The 22149-nt window shown below is 36.5% G+C and overlaps 1 protein-coding gene across 9 annotated transcripts in view; it reads left to right on the top strand.

Annotated features, from left to right (window-relative positions):
- The window catches only part of SPAG17 (sperm associated antigen 17), an 89269-nt gene that overhangs the window by 13616 nt on the left and 53504 nt on the right, over nucleotides 1-22149 (top strand). For 6 of the 9 annotated variants that reach the window (XM_064410342.1, XM_064410345.1, XM_064410346.1 and 3 more), the window contains exons 4-10: nucleotides 7595-7726; nucleotides 11479-11653; nucleotides 13772-13966; nucleotides 16329-16510; nucleotides 19392-19547; nucleotides 20140-20221; nucleotides 21159-21277. In XM_064410342.1, the coding sequence (XP_064266412.1) occupies nucleotides 7595-7726; nucleotides 11479-11653; nucleotides 13772-13966; nucleotides 16329-16510; nucleotides 19392-19547; nucleotides 20140-20221; nucleotides 21159-21277 (1041 nt within the window). Of the gene's footprint in view, nucleotides 1-7594; nucleotides 7727-11478; nucleotides 11654-13771; nucleotides 13967-16328; nucleotides 16511-19391; nucleotides 19548-20139; nucleotides 20222-20269; nucleotides 20715-21158; nucleotides 21278-22149 lie in introns of those variants that run through there. The other 3 variants (XM_064410344.1, XM_064410350.1, XM_064410349.1) reach the window with 3 other exon arrangements.

Genomic DNA, 22149 nt, shown 5'->3' with positions numbered 1-22149 from the left:
GATATAGAGAGAAGGTCCACTTTAGATTGGAACTGTGTGTGTTTCCTGGGATAGGTGCTCCTACTATATAATTAAATGTTATATATATTTGATATTGTAATATGTATAATTATATTATTTTATATGTAATTATAGTTAGGTAATAGATATATTTAAAATGTTTTTTAATGTGCATGCATGTGTATAATTATTCAAAACTACCTTCTATTATTCACCCCAATGTCCTGAATTTAATTTTTAAAAAAGTTAAGAATAATGTTCTCTTTCTAAATATCCTCTCTTCAGTAGATCTTATATACCTTATACCTTTCTATTACCTTATATCATTCTATTGTCTATGCCCCTTTTTTGGACTCTCATCATTGTGTCAAACAATATCTTCAGAAAAAGGAATAAGAGGGTAGCACTAGGAATATGGAGTAGGTATTTGTGTTCATGATAATAAATTCCCAGGGTAAAAAAATCAAAAATGTTGGGCTTAGCTTGATGAAAGGGGACTTTTAATGTCCCATAACACTTACGGGAAGGAATATTTTCACCCAATTACAAGCTCAAAAGAGTTGTCTGCCACTGGCAGAAGAGCAAACCCAGTAGTAGCCAGGATATGGGGCACTTAAGAAAACAGTTTCAAACATAATGTTAGTCAGGAGTGTTTTTAAGAAAGCCTTTTTATTTCTTGTGGAAATATATAATCAAAGCTTTCCTATTTTTGTGTACGTGTATAGATTTTGGCACAACACCATAACGAAGGTTGTGGTCAAGATTAGGCTTTCTCAAAAGTAAAGATAGCCCTATCAAAATCAAACTTCACTCTATATATGCATGTCAATAGAATTCTGTTCTTAATGCAAGTTAGAAAGATTTTGTTTTCATTCCAATTGAACAAAAATAATTTTAGAAAGTGGTGTAAAATGGAACAACTTAGGTGCCAAAACTTATCTGGTGTCACTGTTTTCATGAGAGGTTTTGACACTAGAAACAGCCTTGGCAGCCATGCTGAATGGTTAAAAGGATAGAAAGACTTAATTTTATTTTTCATTCCAATGCAAAATAAATTTCATACTGCACTCTTAAATGTCATAATAAAATTGAGCAGTTCTCCAGTCAGCCTTTGTCAAGTGGTATTGTGTGGATGCAAGTGAAGAGAATTTTATTGCAGAAGGACTTAGCCCTTACACTGTGTGGATACACAGAGGCTTAATGTGTCCACTTGGGAATTGTTAAATGAATATGCCTTTTAGGGAGGTACTGGCTTCAGGGAAGATTAAGAGACTTTAAATCCTGATGTGGGCATTATCTATTCATCTGTTTTCAGCTCTTTTCTATCTGTTACCAAGCTCCTACCAGTTTATAGTACAGAATTTAGGATGTTTTATAAATGACCCACTAAATGAGGGAGTGTATTTACCTGAGTTATTTAGTGTCTTATCTTCTGAGGAGGGTTTATCTACTCTGCCTGCTTTTTCCTGGTATTTAGGTCAATCTACTTAAAAGGATGTTAGGGAAAGAATTTATTAATTTTGGTTTAGCATGTCTTTGCATCAGCCTTTGCCATTGTCAGAGCATCTGATGCCACTTCATGATCAAGTGCCCTATGTAGTCCTTTAAGTTATCCAATTGTATGGCTTCCATTCGGATTTAATTATTCCATGAGAGGAAACCATTGTTGCTATGAACCAGGCAGTTCCATAAATTGTAGCTGTTCATTGTCAGTTTGGGTGTCTCCAGTTCAGTATCCCTTTCCAGGAACAATGTGTCATGTTAAGAAGTACCAGCATTTCTAAATGTTAAAATTGGAGGAAAAAGTCTTGAGCTTGAGCAGGAAAACTACCTGTGTTTTCTAATTTTGCTTCCTAAGATCTGAGTGGAGCAGTCAGGTTATATTATTTACATGAGGCAATTGGCATTCACATCTTATAGTTTCATTTCAGAATAGTGAGTCTTCATAGTCCTAAACCTAGGATTTTAGAAACATGCATTATTATTTTATTACTGTCTGTTGTAATTATTTGATCTGAGGACATTTGTAATACTCAAATTGTTAGCAATTTATTTTCTAAGGAAGACAATTGATAACCTTTTGAAATTCATCTACATATTTAATATCTGCTTTAGAACACTGGTGAGACTTTGGGTTTCCTTCACAGATTACAAGCGTTCCTGCTTACATGAAAATTGGTATCAAATTTCTGGTTTTCTGTGCAGGTTTTGTTGAGATGTCTGTGTAGCTAGAGGAAAAAGCAATTATGTCTGTGAGAATGTCATCCTTGTTATGTTAGAGGGACTCTCTGAAGTAGCCAAGGGCAATGCTGGCTTCTGGGTTTTTGTGTTCAAAGTTTTTGGGGGACTGTAATAGGTTCATTAAGGACAATAAAGTATATGACATTTTTCTCAAGTACAGCAACTAATCCTAGAATCCTTTGTCTCCAAATTAAAAAAAAAAAAAAAAAGCTCAAAGCCCTGTTGCAAAGCTGGACCAACCAAGGTGGAAAGACCCTTCCCAGTTTTCTGGTGCCCTGTCTACAAGGCCGTTGGAACTACCTGGCCCAAATATTCTGACGTGGCTTAGAAAATTCTGTCAAGATGTAGTTGGATGGCTTCTGCCAGCATAAGGTTTGATGAGACAATTTTGTTTCTTGATCTTTTTCTTCCACCTCTGATTGGGTTCTCTTCCTAGCCAGATGCAGTATTAGAGAAGCGTGACTAAATCTTTTAGCTTTGTGATGTTCATTGTGTGGATTCAGTTGGCTGAAATTGCTGGAGACAATTTACTTCTCAGAAGCTTAAAATATTCTGTGCCATAATGGAAAGATTTGCTGGGCAGATTCATCCCACTGAAATGTAAACATTTCAGTATTTGATCATAGCAATATATCCCTTCATCTAAGCACAAATCACAACAGACTGGCCTGTCCTCTTTTTCTAAAAGGCCTGGGTTCTGTAGGGGTTCTTCTGAAATCACTTAAATGCTGTTTCAACTATTGGTCCCCAGTCAATGTTAAAGAAAAATGGATATATGAAAGGTCATGTGAGAAAACCCTCCCTGTGCATAGAACTCCTTCCTGAGAGAGCGATGCTAATGCCTGATCTTTCCAGTCCCTGGATATTTGTATCCCTTAAAGCAGTTGGGTTTGCATAGCAGCTAATGGTCAGGGAGCCAGAGGAGGTACACATCCAAGATGGTGAGAGCTTCTGTATGAGCTCTCTAATGAAACTCTCCTTATTTTTTTGTAATGTATTTTCTCATTTTTACTGAAATTAGGTTATTCACCATTTCTGTTTTTCTTAAAACACTGTATATGTACTTGACATAACGCTGTACATGTGTGTTAGATAATTCTCACAGAGCATCCCTGAGATTAAATCAGTTAAAATATCCCCTCAGGTTGCAGATTTTCTGTAGAGAGAGGTTTAGAGAACAGACTTTCTTACAATGGATAATTCTAATAGATTTCTGCTAACCAGATCAAGCTGTGTTGTGTTTTGGCAAAAAACAGACTCGCTCAGATGAGTGACAAGTTATTTTTCTAGGGTACAAGCAGCCATTTGCTTCTGCTTTGAGAAATGTTCTCACAATATAAAGGAAGATATTTAGCACATGAACAGCATTCATATTTGCTCAGTATTGCTTCATTTTAGTAGGTTTAGTTGAAAAGGACTCCATGGGGTACAAGGAATCATCAAACCCACTTTAATTATTTTCATTCTCTGGAATACATCTTCACTGAGTAACAAGGATGACTCATTTGGCTTGTCTTAGGTTTTACAGTCTAACTTGTGGATACTTAAGTGTTATATGGAGCTCTGCTCAGATATGCAATTGATTTCTTGATTTATGTGAGTCGTTAAGCTCTCTTTGAACTGTGAGTCATTAATTTAGTAGTGAAAGATAATGATTAAACAAGTGGTCTTTTGACATCATATGTGGGTGGGAAGAGGTTCTGAGTTAAAATGAAGTTAGGTGAATGGCCTAATATGAGAAACTGGATTCTTTTAACACACTGGAGGTGTCATCTGAAAAAAAAGTTATTTCAGTTAGCTCAGGTCCTTCCTGGTATTCTTTCAAAATGATTGCTTGTAGTATGCTTTAGTCAATGAAATTACATTGGCAGAGTCAGAAATATTTAATAGTATATGTAAATAAGCCTTTTTTTAAAAACAAATTATCAGTATGACACCTGCAGCTTTTGTCCCCTAGTCTGTCTTAAAACTTGCTTGTTAAGGACTCATAAGACTGACAGCAGATTGTAATAAGTCAATATCACTTTTTTCCTGTGCTTTTATTATTTTGCTCAGGAAAATGCATCTGAATAGTAATTACCAGCTTGGTTGTGTAATCCGTAGAGCCCCTTGACTGATGACTATCCTGCTTCAAATTAACTTGAACTGTGCCAGCAACTAAGGGATTTTACTTATTTGGTTCTTCTAGGAACTATTATGTGTCTTTTAGGAAGTGTTATATGAGTCTGAGGCATATGTGATGGTCTGGATTTCTTACAATTTCAAGAACAAGAGGGAAGACGGGGCTTTAGAAAGCTCACTCTGGGTATGGTAGAACTATAAGGTGAAGTGGGCTGACCACTGTTCATAGCAAGCAATGCTACTGCTGCCAGGTAGTAATAAATCCAGGTAGTGAAAGTTTATAATCCAATTTATATTTTTGTAAGGTTTTCTGATTATAATTTGGCAGCCACAATTGTCCTGTATCTTGAAAAAGAGGCATTTCAAAGAAATATAGCACAAAGACTCTGGCTTGAAATGTTTCCCTAACTTGTAAGACCTATCTCCTATCTCAATGGCTCTGACATCTGTCAGTAGTGTAGGGTCACTTACAAGCACCCATGCAGTGTTTGGGTGGCTCCAAATACATGCCCTTTGCACCAAACAGCTAAATCTCTGCGTGGTTCATACTGCCACCGTATGAGATCAAATACTGCATCACCGAAGCCTTTCTGCACTTCACCAGTGTGACCCCTGCTGTGTGAGGAATGCTAAGTTTCCTCTTGCTTTAGAGGAAAAGAGGCCCTACCTAACTAAGTTTGTCCATCCAAGTTTCCATGGTTTCTCACATAAGAAAAAGATCGTCACTGGTGGGATGAAGTATAGCCAATCTGTAACAAATCCACTTCATAGTAGCTGAAAAACTTCCTTCTGTATTCCTACCCAGTTTTTTTCTTGAGGTTTTTGTTTGGTATTTTTTTCACTTGAGACTCTGTAGATTTTTCACTGTTTATGCCAGGTGCCTGCATAACTCACAGGACCACAGATGAAGTAAATATGGATGGTGTAATAAATTTAATTTCTTTTTATCTACTGTGCATGGATTGATCTATGTTCTGTCTTCAGGATTGGTTTTAATTTCCTCCTGTATAAAGCATATTTTACATTTCTGCATTAAAAGATGTTTGCTTTCTTTGTATTGCAAAATGTAGTGCACTCATTTTGTCTTTGTTTTATTTGTATTCCACAGTCATGGAATGGCTTCCTGTTAAATAGTTTTGGTTATGCTTCTCATGGCTCACATAAGAAAATTTGTCCTTCCTACCCACTCTACATTATCAAGTCTCTTCATTCCTGTATTTTCTGTCTACAAAATAGGAATAATTATTACGCATTGCTTTTGACTGGTAAAATGCTTTAAAATTCTCAGGAAGAATGGGGTTTAAGAATCTAAGCACTTTTTTCTTCTTCCATGAACAATAAATCAGCAACTGTCATTGAAGTGAGTTACTGTATATACACTTTTCAATAATCCTTCCAGAATCCCTCAATTTCCCCTCTACTGTGTTTCAAGAAATGTGCAACTCATCTACATTAGGCCAGTGAGAAGCATCACTTTCCATAGGTTGTTAACATCAATTCTGGAAAAAAACACCAAAAAACTTTATGATAATTTTTCTCTCTGAGGGAAATTACTGATACAGTATTTCTACAAATATCTTTTTCTTTCAGAGCACCGATTTATGTGTTTAGCTCTGGGTGACTATTTTTTGTTAGAATAACTAGTAGCTTCCAGTGTGCCCACAAGTGTGTGGTAATTTTTAAGTCTTTTTCTTAACATGTCCTTGATTTTCTGCTGTGGCTCTGATGTCAGTGGGTCTTTCCAGAAGCCTTCTATGATTGGCTTGCTGAGCTAGTGACCAGTCTTATTTTGAGTACAAAACATGCAAAGCAAAACTCGACGTAATCATGATGTATCTTCCTTTGTGTATGTTAAGATAATTAGATTTATTTGTGTTGCAGGAGTAGGATTGTTTTGGAAAGGTTTTTAAATGCATATGTTTTGGTTTGTCTACCTCTTATGCAACTTGGAAAATATCTGAATTTTAAGACATTTCTTTTTCTGCTCCTTGCTTTCATTTGCATGAAACAATGATTTGGCATATAATGGTCTGGATTCTGGTTTGGCTTTGCTTTATTCAGAGAAGAATTTTAGTGGCTACATTTAGGTGAGAAGTGAAAATTTCTAAACTAGGCTAGAACCTATGGAAGCTCAAAGCTAATGGTGGTGTTTGCATTAGACAAGACACAGTTCAGTGAGATACAGTGTGCACCTTCATTGTCTCAGTGTTAGCAAGCAAAATTGACACCATATGTGCCCAACTGTAATTGCTCCATGAGGAGAAAAGAGAAACATGTCAGAACATTTGAGTAACACCTAATTCAGCCCATGGTTATAAATAAAGCTGATGGTTGCTTAAAAACAAAAGTAAGAAAATATTATGGTTATATTATTCCTCAGCAGCGCTTCCTATGTAGGTGAACTTTATTACAGAGACAACACAAGTGAAAAGAAACATATAACAACTTTTTAACAGTATTTTTATGTTATTTTATTTTTTTCGCAGTAAATAAAGTGGTTATGAGGCTCCAAGGAAAACGGCCCAGATGTTATTGAGTTGTATGAAATTTAGTGGAAACAAGCTGTAAAAAACATAGTCATAAAACAGCCTGTCAATGCCACACATCTGGACAATGCAGCTGTATGTTCCCGCTGCTGTCATCACCCTAAGAAAACTCAATAGCCTTATTTCACCCCAATTAGGCTGCATACCAACAGAATCAGAATTACACAGGGAGGGGGTGTGTTTTCACCAAGACAGACCCTCTCAAATTCCCTTCAAGAAGTTTTTATCTTTCATTTAGGGCTAGTCCCTCAGACACTGGTCACTTTGTAAACAGTACTGCAAACTATTCCCCTTGATTTGCTATCTGTTAGGTGCTTTTTAATTTATTGCTTTATAATATGTAGTTGCTTAATGTTGTTTCTTTGTTTAAAACCTAAAGAGAATTACATTTTCCTGTGAGAACTCTGTGTCTGTTGACTTTCTCATAAATCATAGAAGGTTTTCTCCATTCTAGTTTTATCACGCACTACAGCTGATACAACTTTATTTGAGGTCTTGGGAGCCAAAGAATAACGGTGTATCTTACTGATGCATTGTTTCTTCTGGAAATGTGGCCATTTTGACTCACACATGCTACAATGTGAGATAGCACTTGCTCTTTTCAGCATGCAAATAAATATGAGTCGAGTGCAGTATTAAAGCTATGCAAGTAGTAGTTTTCTTGTGATTTTTTTTTTCCTTTGCAGGTGTTGGAATTAGCCAAAGCCTTTCTGGACCAGGGTGAAAAAATTCCTGTAACACTAACTGGAAAGCTGTTGAAATTTCAATTGCTTTGTCTCAAACAGAAGGCTCTCCAGAGAAGAGAAGAGGAAAAGAAGGTACTATAGTATGCCCTAGGAACATTACATTTTTGAAGACACTTCTATTCTATGGTGTTGCTTCCATAAATCCAGATTTCTTCTCATCTTTGGCTTTCTAAAACTGTGATTAAATAGTAATGCAATTAGAAATATTTTTTAAAGTTGATTAGATTTTGTGCATGAAGTTCTCAATTACTCAAATGCCAATGAGAGCATGAGGGGAAAAAAAAAACCCACTATGGAAGAAGTCTTTCCTAGAGTGAGAGCCAGTAATGGCTTCGCTGAGTGTTAGGACCAATAGGAAACAGAGCTAGGAACAGGATTCTGCTGAATGTATACCTGCTGAAGTAAAGGTAGGAGGCGTTGTTACTGAAAGGTATCAAGGATAATCTCAGAGCAGACTATGATGGAGTTCTTGTTATGAATCTCCTCTCTGGAAGGAATTTGGAGAAGTTATCTCTTCCATCCTCCAGCACTAAGGCAGGATAATATTTGCATAAACTATTCCTGGCAGATGTTTGTTGAACTTTTTCTCAAAACTTTCCAGTGCTGTGTCTTTGCTTTTCCATGGCAACCAGTATTATTTCTGAACCATCTCTGCAACGCGCGCATTTGAAAAAGGTTTCTGATCCTACCAACCCTACTCTCATTTAAATCTGTTTGAGTTCTCCGAGTGTATGGGGACAACATTGCACTCCATTCTACAGAAATCTATTACATATTTAACTAAACAAACCCAAATATGTGCCATGGTCGTTCGGTTTTGATTACGCATGTTCCTCTCTGAACTCTTTCAAAACAGTACGTATTTTGAAGTCCACTTCTCAGAACCAGGTACTACATTTTGCAGTGTTCCCAAAACTTGCTTCCATTTATGTCCAAGGTCATCACTACTACCTCCAAGATTGTCTCGGACAGATTGCTTATTTGTTCTAGGAGAAATTTCACCAAGCTTGCACAGAATCACAGATCAGACCTCTAATTAATTTCTAGAGTCTTTTGGAGCTGTCAGTGGTACATTTCAACAACTTACTGAACAGTTGGTTTTGGTATAGTCCTTTTCCAACAAACATTCATGAAACTGAAGAAAGTCAGTTAATTATCAGAAAGTCATACAATTGCTGCAGTAAGTTTACCCTGTTAATTGATCAAAATCTGTAATATGGAGTGTGCTGATATGGAGACCGAAGCAGTCTGTGCATGTAAAAGATGCAAAGAGAAAATAGTTTAATGGATTTTGTGTAGCTGAAAAGTCTGTAAATTTCTTTATCAATAGTTTTATTTGTGGGAGTAGTTGGTGGATGAAATGTAGCACACAATCACAAGAACGTTATATGCTAGGTGATTCGATTAAAATTGTGTCCTGTTCCCACAGAAGTAAATTTATTAGGAAATTATAATTTAAACCACATAAATATATTAAGAATATGAGAAGAATAATGTGTTTTCAATCTGAAAAGAAATTGAGAGGCTGAGGCTGTAGAATAGATTGTTAACAGTGAATTGAGAAAAAATAGCTTTTTTCTTAGATAGCAGTCAGTTCTTGTAAGTAAACTGTCAAACAAAACTTTGAAGTTTAATGGCAATTCAGTATTAAAATGGAGTCTTTAGAGCTTTGATTTAGCAAAATTAGTCTTGTAACTGTAATTTTATTTCTCTGGTTAATTGGAGGATGGTCAGTGTTGAAGGTTGAAGAGTCTCTGGCACTTACAGTTCTCTGTTTTAGCCAAATCATCTGCAAAAGTTGTCACCTCCTTTGAATTGTATCTATATCAATGTGTGACAGGCAAACACAAGTGGAGCCGTTGAAGGACAGAATCAAGAATGGGAAGGCTCTTGGATATGAGAATGCTCTGCAGCACAGAGTGGGCAGAAACTGACTTCTAATTTAGAGTTCTATCTCTAAACTGGCTGCCATAGAATTTTTAATCCTTTCCAACTAGCTTGTACAATACAAGTTCTGTTGCCAACAATCTGGGTGTTGAAAACAGGATTTTACTCGCAAATCAGTTCTCAGAAAGCAAACATATCTGTCCATGGATCTTTTTCTTAAATAGACACATTATTTCTTAAATAGATATAATAGTTAATAGAATGGATCAGCAGAACTAATACAACATGTAAATAACCAAAAATAAGGCATCCTGTATTTCATTAGGAGCAGGAGCTTGTCGTAAATTGATAGGCATAAATATTATGCCAAAGAGAAGAAGTGTCACTGTATTAGAAAACTGTTTGAAATAGTAAAATTTTAAAATGTGTAGCTTAAAATAACAAAATTGCAGAAGGTAATGGATTATTAGAAACTCCACAGAAAGCTTCACCTTGTAGGGAAGGAGAAATATGACATTGAAAGGAAAAGGGAAGAGTCCAAGAAAGGAGAGGCTTTTACTTTCTAAAGTATTTAGGTCAAGTAATGTTCTTTGTTAGAATCTTGGCAAGTCCAGAAATGTCTCTGCTTATTTAAGAATTACTTAAAATTATGCAGAGGCAATAGATCAAGTTGATTGTGAACTTTGTGGCATGATGATTGTATCATCTGTTTGATATGTTCATCAGCTTAGAATTCAAAGAAGTACTATCAATATTTCTAATTTGAAATGTCAAAGGTAGAACAAACTTGAAAGAAAATAATGAAAGCTTCCAAATCCTTCATTACACAGTGGAAATAGTTTCAAGATTCTGTCAAAGACATTTCTAAATTTTACAGAAAGGAAATTCAAGAAGGAAGAGAAAAGCAGGAAAAGATTTTCTGTTTTGATTTTGAATTTGAACTTAATACAACTTCTACAGCTGGAAAGTCTGCTTTTCATCTGGACCTAGGGAAAGCAACTATATAGAGTTTACTGCCCTCTCTCATTTGCATGAAGGGCTTTCCTAATTGCTTTAATAGCCTTTAAAGTGACATCAGCAGAATTGTAACTGTAAGTTAACTTAATATTTTTATTTTATTTTATTTAGCTTTATAATCCTGAAATGTAATTTTTACATAGTTTGAATGTAGTATTTCTGCTGGGCAAAAATAAGGTGGACACTTTATTGCTCACACAGAACCTACTTTACCATAATTTTTTTTTTTTGTTTCTTTTCATTTCAGACCAACTCTCAATTTTTTTTTGGATTTATAGTGTGAGACTTTGGGTCACTTAAAATATTTTTTTGTCCTGTACTCTTAAATTACTAGGAAGAGCTTTATGTAGGTGTATTTGTTTGAAGATAATGAGAATGGCTGAGTAATATCCTGTGTGAAATGAATGCACGACTCTTGGTTCTAGTTTGCATTAGACAGATATTTACATCAAAGAAAAATAGTGCTGGTACCATTTTACACCATAGTCAAGAGTGTTAACAGAGATGTTAAAGATATTAACAGGTATTGAATTTTTGCCATATTTCCCTTCAGTCCAAGGAAGGTTTCTGGCTGATGCAAGTGCTGTAGTGGAAGTAACTAAAGCACAGGGTTTTTTACTCATCTTTCTACCCATATGCATTTTTTTAGTTTGGTAGTTATAATGTCTGCCTACCTTTTGCAGTTCCTTTTTAATGTGAAGTCTTAGCATTATGACTGAGTAAGAACATATAAATAATTTAATATGTGTTTGAGTAGGAAAAAGCAGGGTGTTCAAGACAGCTCCACCACATGAATATTATAGCAGCTGAGAGGGAAAAGTGTGAAAATAAAAAAAACTGAACACCTAAAGTTTTACAACAGTCTGACCTTTGTTCTGCCCAAAGGCTTTAACGAGAACTTCATTTATTCATCTTGTCAGGCAGAACAGCAGCAAAAAGAAAAAGAGAAAGCAAGAGAAAAAGAAAAAGCTGACCCTCCTGATAAGACAAGTGGAAAAGATAGTAAAGCAAAAAAGTCAGTGGCATCATCCCCTGTTAGAAAGGAGACCAAATTCAAACAACGGGGAGAAGTGGAAGTGAAAGACAAATACATTGGTATGTAAAATATTATGATATACTCCTGATAAACCTTTGGAATACTTTGTTTTGTTCCATGATGAAAAGTCCAGATCTATTTGGCAGTATCAAAATTTTGCCACTTTGCGTTTGAAGACGGCACCGTGTTCTGATAAGTGTTAGGATGGATTGTGCAGTCCAAGAAGTAAAATACAGATTAGTTATATGTGGCATGTCAACATCAAAATATTTGGGCATATGTAAGACTACAATAAAGTAGCCAAACAAATCCTACAGGAAACTTATCCTAGAGAAAAATTTCTGAATAATTAAATGTCTCAGTATCCAAAGGTGGCTTTCTCCCTATGCTATAGTTAAAAACACGGCTGACAGAGTTGTCAACCCTGTCAGTGAAGAAATTTTTCATTACATCCAATCTAAGCTTCACCTCTTTATATTTGTTCTAATAAAGCTGTATAAAGAAAGAAAGAAAAAAAAGAAGAGCATGCCTTAAATTCAAAGACAGTCTGTATCTGTTTCTGGTAGCTAGCAGTCATTTTATCATTCATCCCTAATACATTATCACCTTTCTGAAATTAAATATTTCTGCTTTTGAGTAATATTGAGATTACTTGCATTGATGTCTTTCCTCTTTTGCATATGGACTAGTCACTGATAATTAGAACTGACTGATTGTTATGCACTTGTCATGATTATTAGCATAATCATAATTATAATTTTAAAATGACAGGCAGTCTTCAGCATGTATGCATTGGAATTTTTGGATCTCTGTAAGTGTGCAGACACCTGTCTTTTTTGTTAAAAATAATTAATGTTCAGTAATTGTATGTGTTCATACTTTTTGTTCTCATGGTTACTGAGACATAAATTTATGTACTTCATTTTCAGTACTAGGAGTGAAATAATAAGCTAGTTTTCTTCTGGTTATGATTTTTGCTTTATGCAATATATGTGCTGGACTATGGTGGCTGCTTCCTCAGTCAATCTCTCTCTAAATTTCTGTGTTATTTTATGTTGAGCTAATATTATGACCAACAGAGAGCCTGCTGCTCCAGGTGGTAACAGCATTTGCACAGCCCTGGCCATATATCTGAGCACAGGCAGATGTCAGTGCCAGGCTACCTTTTTTCCTTCCTTGGATAAATGAGTCCCACAAGCTGAGGAGTCAGTAAAGCACTTGGACATGTGATGTGTTAGTAAGCATAGGAAAGGATCTTAATGCTAAATAGAGTATAAAGCTGTGATTTGCTTTTGGTGTGTGTTTGTCTGCACTAATGCTATGTGTTTCAGTATTGATGGAGAGATACAGGACCTCCAGCAGACAGTTTCTGTTAACTTAGGATAAATAACTGTACTGGATGAATTAAATCACCTGTTACTTGTGTTACTACCTGTATTTCTCCATAAGGCATAAAAGGAAACTACACAACTCTAGAGCTTCTAGAGAGTTCATTTCTACTTACATCATGCTTAACCTTTTGCTTTGGTACTGAAATGTTGCTATGTGTATTTCTACATAACTGATAAGCCCAAATAGAATAGGCACTCAATGAAACTCCTCATCTGCATTTTAATATGAATTTGGATATGCCCCTGCCACCTTAAAGGACTAGTGTGAGCTGGTATTACCAGCTGATGAGGATTTTGCCAAGAAGTACATCTAGTGAACGTGAACCTGCTGGGTAAGGAGGATTTGGGTAATCTTCCATGTAAGATGGAGTAACTTACTCTTTGTATGCTCCATGTCCAGCTTTCTGCGTGATTAAATAGTTTAAACTACCATTAAAGCATGTGCATATGTCCTGACACTAAACTCCTTTGAGAGGAGCAATTACAGAAATGCTGCTACAACATTCTGATTATAATCAGCTTCTGCAGTTTTTCTCCTGGTCCTTCTCCAAACAATTATTACTTCTGACTTATATTCTTCCTGCTGTGTTCTAAGTGGTTTGGTGCAGAAGACCTGAATCTTTTGCACATAATTTTTGGATTTATATGTAATTTTCCCAATGAGAGTATTAAAAAACTGTTTCTCTGACTTTCATTTGCATAACCCCATATAGTCAAGTAAAAAATTTCTTTTGTTTAGTTGATGAATGTTCTTACTCCAGTTTGGTTTTGTTCTGTTTTGAACAGATGATGAACCAGATGATGGTGCTCATTATTACTTTATCATTCTGGGTTTCCCCAATCTTCAGTTGTTGCCCATCTTGACTGACCTTGGAATTAACATTTCAAGTGTAATTCAGATTTCTTCTGAAAATTACAAGCCATTGCAGATATACTTAAAAGCAACAAAACTTGAAAGACAGTCTTCAATTTTACCTGAAGGTAATCTGGTCATTAAAAAATATATATGTAAAAGGGAGATAATTTTATATCCAGGGAATGACTGTTCTGGATGTGTTTTTCTCCCCCTCCATGCCTTGTGTTTGTGCTTGCTACCTGTGAGCAGCTGTGTTTGCCAGTGCCACCGTAGTATTGCCATTGGTTGGCCACCAAACCAAATGATTTGCCAGTGCAAAAACTGGGCAGTAGAAAGAGGGACTGACTAAGCAGGCAGAGTTTGCAGCCGCAGTGGCCATCAAAGAATGTTTTATCAAATGCATACTTCTGTGAATTGTTAGGAAGTGTACTAGTAAGAAAACTTGGCTCATTTGGTAATTTCAAGGGAAGTGAACAGTTGGCTGCTTTGGGTCTGTGGCCCCAGCCACAGGAGAATATGCCACAGAATAATGCTCTGTAATTATACTGAGCTGTCCCAAGGCTGTTGACACCTCTTGAATTGGTATCCTGGTAAGCAGCAAGCTAAATATGTGTCATCAGTGATGGCTGCCTATCCTGAGCTGTAGTGACATAGCCAGCAGACCAAGGGAGGCAATTATTCCCTGCTACTTGGCTGTCATGAGAATAGAATTATGGACTCTGCATGCAAAAAAGATACCAATAAACTCTATTGAATCCAGCAAAGAGCCTCCCTGTAAGAACTGGCTAAAGGATCTTGAAAGAAGAAAACATGGTTGTGATCATAAATGGCCTTTGGAACTTTCAGGCCCCAGAAACAGGGTGAAAGTCTGGAGAAAGTCTCTTGGTGGAAAAGGTTTGAGTTAAGGATTAATTAAACAAACTGGACACACATAAGTCCAGGGGACCTTATGGGATGCACTCAGGCATACTGAGGGTCTGGCTGTGATGTCACAGCAAGGCCACTGTTAATTACTTTTGAAAAAACATGGCAATTGTAAAACGTGCCTGAAGCTTGGAGGAAAGCATCACTCCTATCTGCAGAAATGGTAGGAATGACTCAGGAATCTAAAGGCCACTCAGACTCTTCTCAATCTCTGGGAATATCATAGGACAGGTAATCCTGGAAACATTTCCAGGCATATGAAGAACAAGGAGTTGGTCATTTGGCATGGATTTGCCAATAGAAGTCATTCTTAACCAACCTGATAACCTTCTATAACAAATTGACTGTCTTGGTAGAGGAGGAGGAAGCAGTGAATATTGTCTGCCCTGACTCAGTAAGACCTTTGGCACTGTCTTCTCATAAAGAAGCTGGGTAAGAAAAAACTGAGTTGGATTGAAAACTGGCTGAACGTCCTGGGCTAGAGGGTATCAGAGGGGATTTGTGGTATGAATCCAGCTGAACATCTTTGTTAGTGATCAGGAGAGTTCCCTCAGCAAGTACTCGTATGATACAAAACTGAGTGGAATGGCTGAAACACCACAGAACTGTGCTGGTTTTCAGAGGCACCTCAACAGGATGGAGAAATGGTCTGGCAGGACCTCATAAAATTCAGCAAGGGCTAAATCCTGCACCAGTTCATGGTGGGGGCTGACTCGCTGGAAAGCAGCTCTGCAGAGAAGGATGTAGGGGTAGTGGCCCTAAGCTGAACATGAGCCTGCCCTGTGCCTTTGTAACAAACAAGGCTAGTGGTATCCAAGGCTGCGTCAGGTGAAGGGATTTGAATTTTCTTTTGCACTCAGCACTGGTGAGGCCACACTTAGAGTTCTGTGTCCAGTTCTGGACTCCTCGGTAAAGAAGAGATATGGAGCTACCAGAGAGTCCATCAAACGACCACAAGTACGTTCAAAGGACTGGAGCGTCTCTCATATGAGGAGAGGCTAAGAGAGCTGGGAATGTTTACCCTGGAGAAGAAAGAGCCTGGAGAGAACTCATCAATGTGTATAAATGCCTGAAAGTAATGTGCAAAGACAAGGAAGCCAGGCCCTTTTCAGTGGTGTTCAGTGGCAGGACAAGAGGCAATGGCAAAACTGAAACAGGGGTTGTTACCTGAAGACAAAGAAACACTTGTTTACTGTGAGGGTGACTGAATGCTGTCACAGATTGCCCAGAGTGGTCATGGAGTCTTCATTCTTGAAGGTAGTCAAAAGCCATCTGGAAGTGGTCCTGGGCAGTCTGCTCTTGGTTACCCTGCTTGTGCAGATGAGTTTTACCAGATGAGCCTCTCAGATTCCTTTCAGGATCAATGAGTGTACTTGGAATAGAAGATGATGGCAAGATATAAGTGGGCGTATTTTTTAATCCCCAAGTTAGGTGTCAGATATTTGCTGAGACCCCGAGGATGGAAATACATTAACAATACTTAGAGTAGACTGATACATTATTTGTGCTTTATGTTATAGGGTTACATTGTACCATGATTTGTGAAATACTCCTATATTTTAGATGTAGAAGCAGAGAAAAGAAAGGAAGATGAAGCTAAGAAAGACCTGGAAACATTTTGGAAATTCCTGGAGCCCGTTCTGAACAGTGGAAAGAATGGATCAAGTCTCTTTGATGTTGCCAGGCTTCATTACCTAGTTAAGGAAAGTGACTTTCCCCTTCATTGGTCAGACAGTGAAATGCTGGTCAGTACATTCTGTTTTTTACAGTGCATGCCATGCTTTAGTGTTTGTAACTCTCAAGAACACTTAGGAATTTAATCTCAAGTCTTCTCTGAAACACAACCACAGTAGTTAGTACATTTGTAATCTTAAACAAAAATTATTTCCTATGTATCCAACAACTTCATCCAGCATCTGTTTACAAGGAACCCTTTGAATAAAAATGCCTGATTGGAGTTTCTTAATATTGTAAGCCACAGCTATCATATAGTTTGAGGTTTTAAAGTTATTTAGCATGTTTGCATCTCATTCAAGAATCATATATGTGTATGAAATAACACAGAAGTTATATTTTTGTCCTGATAACATCAGGCCTACTAACTGCACTTCAGAATAGTCACATGAGAAAAAATTAGCTGAATACAAGAATACCTTTTGATATATGATGTTGCTTTATCATACAAAGTGCTGCTTCTTTTCATCCAAAACATGGCTCTAACTTAATACTCATTATAGCCTGCTGAATCAGGACTATTACCAGGCACTGAAGGAGAAAGTGAATCATTAGAAATGTTTTCCATCCCAGATTCTCATGTATAGTGAGGTAAAAGAGTCCAGTATTTCTCAGTCTACAGTGTCAGCAGTAAAAAATACAAACTGCTAAAAAAAATAAGGCAACATGCTATAATTTAACCTACTGTATTTGTAGTCTGTATTATTAGGATTAAAGGACATTCTAGGGTTAAACTACATTCTTCTAACCCTTATTTATAGTATGGTAGATTCTGTATACAAACAACTCACAGTGGTTTCCAAAGCATTCACTGAAATTGCCTTAATTGTGGAATCATGTAGGCTTGCTACTTATAATATTACTTATCATTATACTCTTTATATAATCTTAAAGTGCCAAACCTCTTTTGGGAAAACAGTTTTTATCTTCCCTGTAATCACATCTTACAGGGTTTCTACTTTTAAATATCTTGCAAGAGCCTATATTATATTTGAAACAAAAGAAAAACCATCTGTCACTGAAACAGATCTCAACAGATTAGAGTTACAATTTCATGAGCCCTACAGAAGTACGAAAGTTTGTAAGTTTTTTAAGAAACAGGTGGGGAGCATATAAATTTTGAAATCATAGGTTGGTAAAATAAGCTTGTTCTTGTGGACTTTCTGGAGAATTTCTGAGTCCAAGCTTGCTGCATCTTTGAAGTGCAAGACACACAGGAGGAAAATTCTTGGGGTAAGATATTCTTAGACATTAATATAAAAATGACAGAGTATTGCATACTGCAAGTAGTCCCTGCTCTAAGACTTGGGATCTTTAGAATGGAAAAGACTTTCAAAAATATTTGCTTTGTTGAAGAGTCACTAACGGTTAGACTTAAAAAACTTTTGATAAAAATCTATGTCCTGAGGAGACATCAGGCAAATTGAAATACAATATTACAATTATGCTAAACTTTGCTTGTATCCCATTCAGTAACAGGGTTTTGCTACTTATGACTTTGTAAAAAATATTGTTTTGTTTAAAAGACTGCATTGAAAACACTCCAATATTTTATATAAAACTTTTATGGGCTCTAGTGATACCTTACATATACAAATATATGGATGAAAAGGTGTTATACTAACCCATTCTTCAGAAGAATATTGAACTGGGAAAACAAAGGTACAAGAATATTAATGAACATTCTGTTTTCACAAATAGAATTTCTTTCCCAAGTGCCCCTTCTAGTCTTTAAATGTTATGAAAATGGAATCAAATATTCCATAACTTATCAGGGATTTGGGATTGCCTGTTTCCCAGTGTCATAAAGAGGCACTGAGTTGAGGAAAGCAGATGTTTAATAATTCTTAAGGGTTTGTTATTTTTCTTAGTGCCTAATGTCAGTTGTGCTTCTTCACTGTGTTCTATTTTAGGAAATTTAAAATGGAGATATTCACTGTTGTTAGTCACATCTTAGAGGCAAACTGCTTAGTACAAGAGACTTGCCCTAAATTCACAAAAGTGAAAGAATCACTCAGAAAAAGGCTTTTCACAGAAATAATCTAAAAGTTATAAAAGTTATAATAATTCCATCCTTTCCACAAAGTTCAGGATGTACAGGGGAAGAATACATCCATTAAACCTGCTGAAGCTTGACTTGGTCTCCTACAGGGTATTGTTATTTGTACAAGAACATTTAATATTTAAAATAGCAGTTGCTATTATTCTTTTTATTCCTCCCAAGCTTTGGTGAAAACCACATTACATGACCTCAAGAACCATGACTCTTACCTTGTCAGATTTTTGCAGATACAGCGTTCTCCTATTGGACATTTGGGCACTATGCTGACATTCCTTCACTCACAACTGTGGATTTCAGAATGCCATTCTTGAGGCTTTCTTTGTTTTCAAAGGGCAACAGAAAGAAATAAAATAATATGAGATTATGTTAATTACCTGGTTAGGGTTTGGGGTTTTTTTAACCTTCTATAGCAGGGAAATTATTTACCTTGCAAATATGCTGCAGGTTGATCACTAGGAAAAATGTACATACATTACAAAATACTTTAATTTTTCCTCTTTCATTCTTTCCCATCCAAAAAAAACCCTTTAAGTTCCATCTGCAAGATACCAGACCTTGAACAGTTACTGTTAAGACAAGTAAGACTTTATAACAACTAAAGCAACTTAGGCAATATACAGTCCATACTCTGCTGTGGCAGTGTTAAAGCAAATAAAATGAAGAAGGTTTTAGAATAACTCTGTAAAACATATTGAATTGGTGGAGGAAAACGTCTTTTGGAAAATTTCTAAACAGATGTAGATCTACTGGTTAAAGAGCTAATGACTGCTGTCACTAAGTTACATGACATTTTATACTCTTCATCCTTTGTCTCTAATTTTCTCTCATAGCTTGCATTTGGTACTGTGCTGTTTGAACACATTGCTTGTTTGATGTATGACTGCCTGGACTGGAGAAGACAGCATTGCAACTACTTGGAAAACACCAAGTTTATTAATGTGCCTGTGTTACCAGAGAGCAAATCAACACAACCATCTTCATTTGAGGCAAGGACCCTTCTCTTCTTGTTGAGAATAACTAATTATACGGTAGAATTTCCTGTCTTTAATTTTGACTCAAAAATTCACCTTGGACCATCACTCTGAAAAATTTTCAGTGAACGAAAGTTGTATTTCTGTATTCAGCATTTAAAACCCAAAAAATGGAAAAAAATAACTGAGCATTGGGGTAACAGCAAAAGGAAATTGGAAGGATCCTATAGGCATAATGTAGCATAGGTGTAGAAATTTCTTAAATAGCGTCTGATGATACATTCTTGTGTCTGAAAAATCAATATGCGTGCACATAGCTACTATGCAATGTTGCAGATCTGTGAACTGTCAAAAAAAGAGATTATTTGTTCTATGCAAGATCTATTTCCTTATTTTATTTATAGTAGGCAAAAGGTTAAGTAGGCAGAAGAAAGTAGGTTATTAGAACATATGCTACATTCTTACTATTTTGTTCCAATTAAAAGTTTAGCATGTAGTCTAGGGTGAATAACCAAAGCTAAATGAGATTAAGTTCTCCCTCCTGTTTGTGCAATACCCGTTTGTTTTATGGTTTCTGATTTTTTTATGTTAACTTTTGTTCACTTAGGAACAACCAGCACCACGGATGTCACCTACAAAGAAAAAAGGGAAACTAGAAGAAATTCTGTCAACAGTAGTTTTGTCTGAGAGTATGTTTAAAGGGTTAAAGTACCCATCTGTAGTTGATCCCTCATTCATCGGACAGCACAAATCCTCAAAATTATTTGTGCAGTTAGCTGAAGATGTTGGGTATCCTGGTGAACGCATTGTGGGAGTGTCTCAGTGGTGATAACCAAGTTCTTTAGAAAATCACATTTTCTATCTGTTCCTAGTCAAATCCAGATTTTAAAAAATCTCAGTGATTTTTTTTTCCAATCTCTAACTTTGTTAGACTCTTTTTAATAAATATTGTCTGAAGGTTCACAGAATCACAGAATATTCTGAGTTGGAAGGCACCCACAAGGATCACTGAGTCCGACTTAGCCCTGCATAGGACATCACAGCATGTGCCTGAAACTATTTTCCAAATGCTTCTTGAACTGTCAGGCTTGGTGCTTTCACCACTTTCCTGTGGAGCCTGTTCCAACCACCGTCTGGGTGAAAATTTCTCTAATACCCAACCTAAAACTCCCCTGACTCCAGGTGAGGCTGCCCCAGTGCAGAGCAGAGCAGGACAATCCCCTCCCTTGTCTGGCTGGCCATGCTGTGCCTGATGCACCCCGGGACACAGTTGGCCCTCCTGGCTGCTGGGGCGTGGCTGGTTCATATTCAATTTTCCTTCAAACAGGACCCCTGGGTTGATTTCTGTGGTGCTGCTCTGCAGAATCTTATTCCCCAGTCTGTCTGTACATCCAGGGTTGCCTCATGCCAGGCACAGAATCCAACACTTCTGCTTTTTAAGCTTCATAAGATTGATAATTGCCCAGCCCTCTAGTTTGTCAAGTCTCTCTTCAGGGCCTCCCTGCTTCTGGGAGAGTCAACAGCTCCTCCCAGTTCTGCATTATCTGCAAACTTGAAAATTTGACTTGGACTATAAATTGGCATTTCTAAACAAACATATCTTAATTTTTTAATCTCTTAATATAGCAGAAGAAACTTCTATTCTGTTCCCTTCTGTGGACATGAGGTATTACAATGACTTGCTGAATCAAATTCCTGAGGAGTTCTTTTCTGTACCCTTAATGCTGAGCTGCATGTTGGAACAGGTGGGAGTGTTCTCTTTTTAATTTCTGTGGCGATTTTGGCCTAGACCTAATATAATGAATTTTCAAAGATCAATAAATCCATCTGTTTAATGGATTATGCACAAAAATATGTGCATTGAGGCACTAAGCAAGGATGTTCAATACAAAGGAATCAAAACTCCAAACTTCAATTCTTCGATTTTCTTTCATATTGTTCACTTACCCCGTATATATACATATACATATTTAGCCTGTATATATACATATATATATATATACACACATATATATACACACACACATATATAGTGTTACTCCATAATTAATTTTTGAAGACTACAAATATAATCAAATGAGAAAGGTGCAATTACTTATCCAAGTCAATAACAAGTTTTCCTATCCTTCAGCAGTGTTATTGACTGAACTTTTGTTGGTTTACTCGGCTCAAAGGTCTTAGGTCAAGCCTAACATAAGACCCTCAATGCTAGTGCTAGACAGACCTGACTTCTGTTGAGTTCAAACACAGTCTATGATTTAGTAGAGACACACAATATGATTTGGAAATATTTCTTTTAGGAGTAACATTTCAGCATAATTTTGGGGTTTTTTCATTGTGTAACTTAGCCTGAAAATAGACTAGGAATACTCAAAGTCCAACACCTAATAGACAATCAGTTTTTAATTACCTGTGTTCCTTAGCAATCCTTAACATTTCAAGTTGGAAATATTTTTCTTCGTATCCTTTCAAAAGCAACTAATAGGGAAAACATTTAATTCTGTTTTCTGCAGTCCTTGCTTTGTGCAGCAGCTAACTTGGAAAATTGTATTTTTGTTACTTGTAGAAAAAAATTAGGTTTTTCTTCCCTCACAGAATTTATTGGATGTGTGCTTAG

This window comes from Passer domesticus, chromosome 2, assembly GCF_036417665.1.
Source record: "Passer domesticus isolate bPasDom1 chromosome 2, bPasDom1.hap1, whole genome shotgun sequence".
Lineage (NCBI taxonomy): Eukaryota > Metazoa > Chordata > Aves > Passeriformes > Passeridae > Passer > Passer domesticus.
The sequence above is the reverse complement of the archived record's forward strand: the minus strand, read 5'-3'. Positions and strand labels throughout refer to the sequence as shown.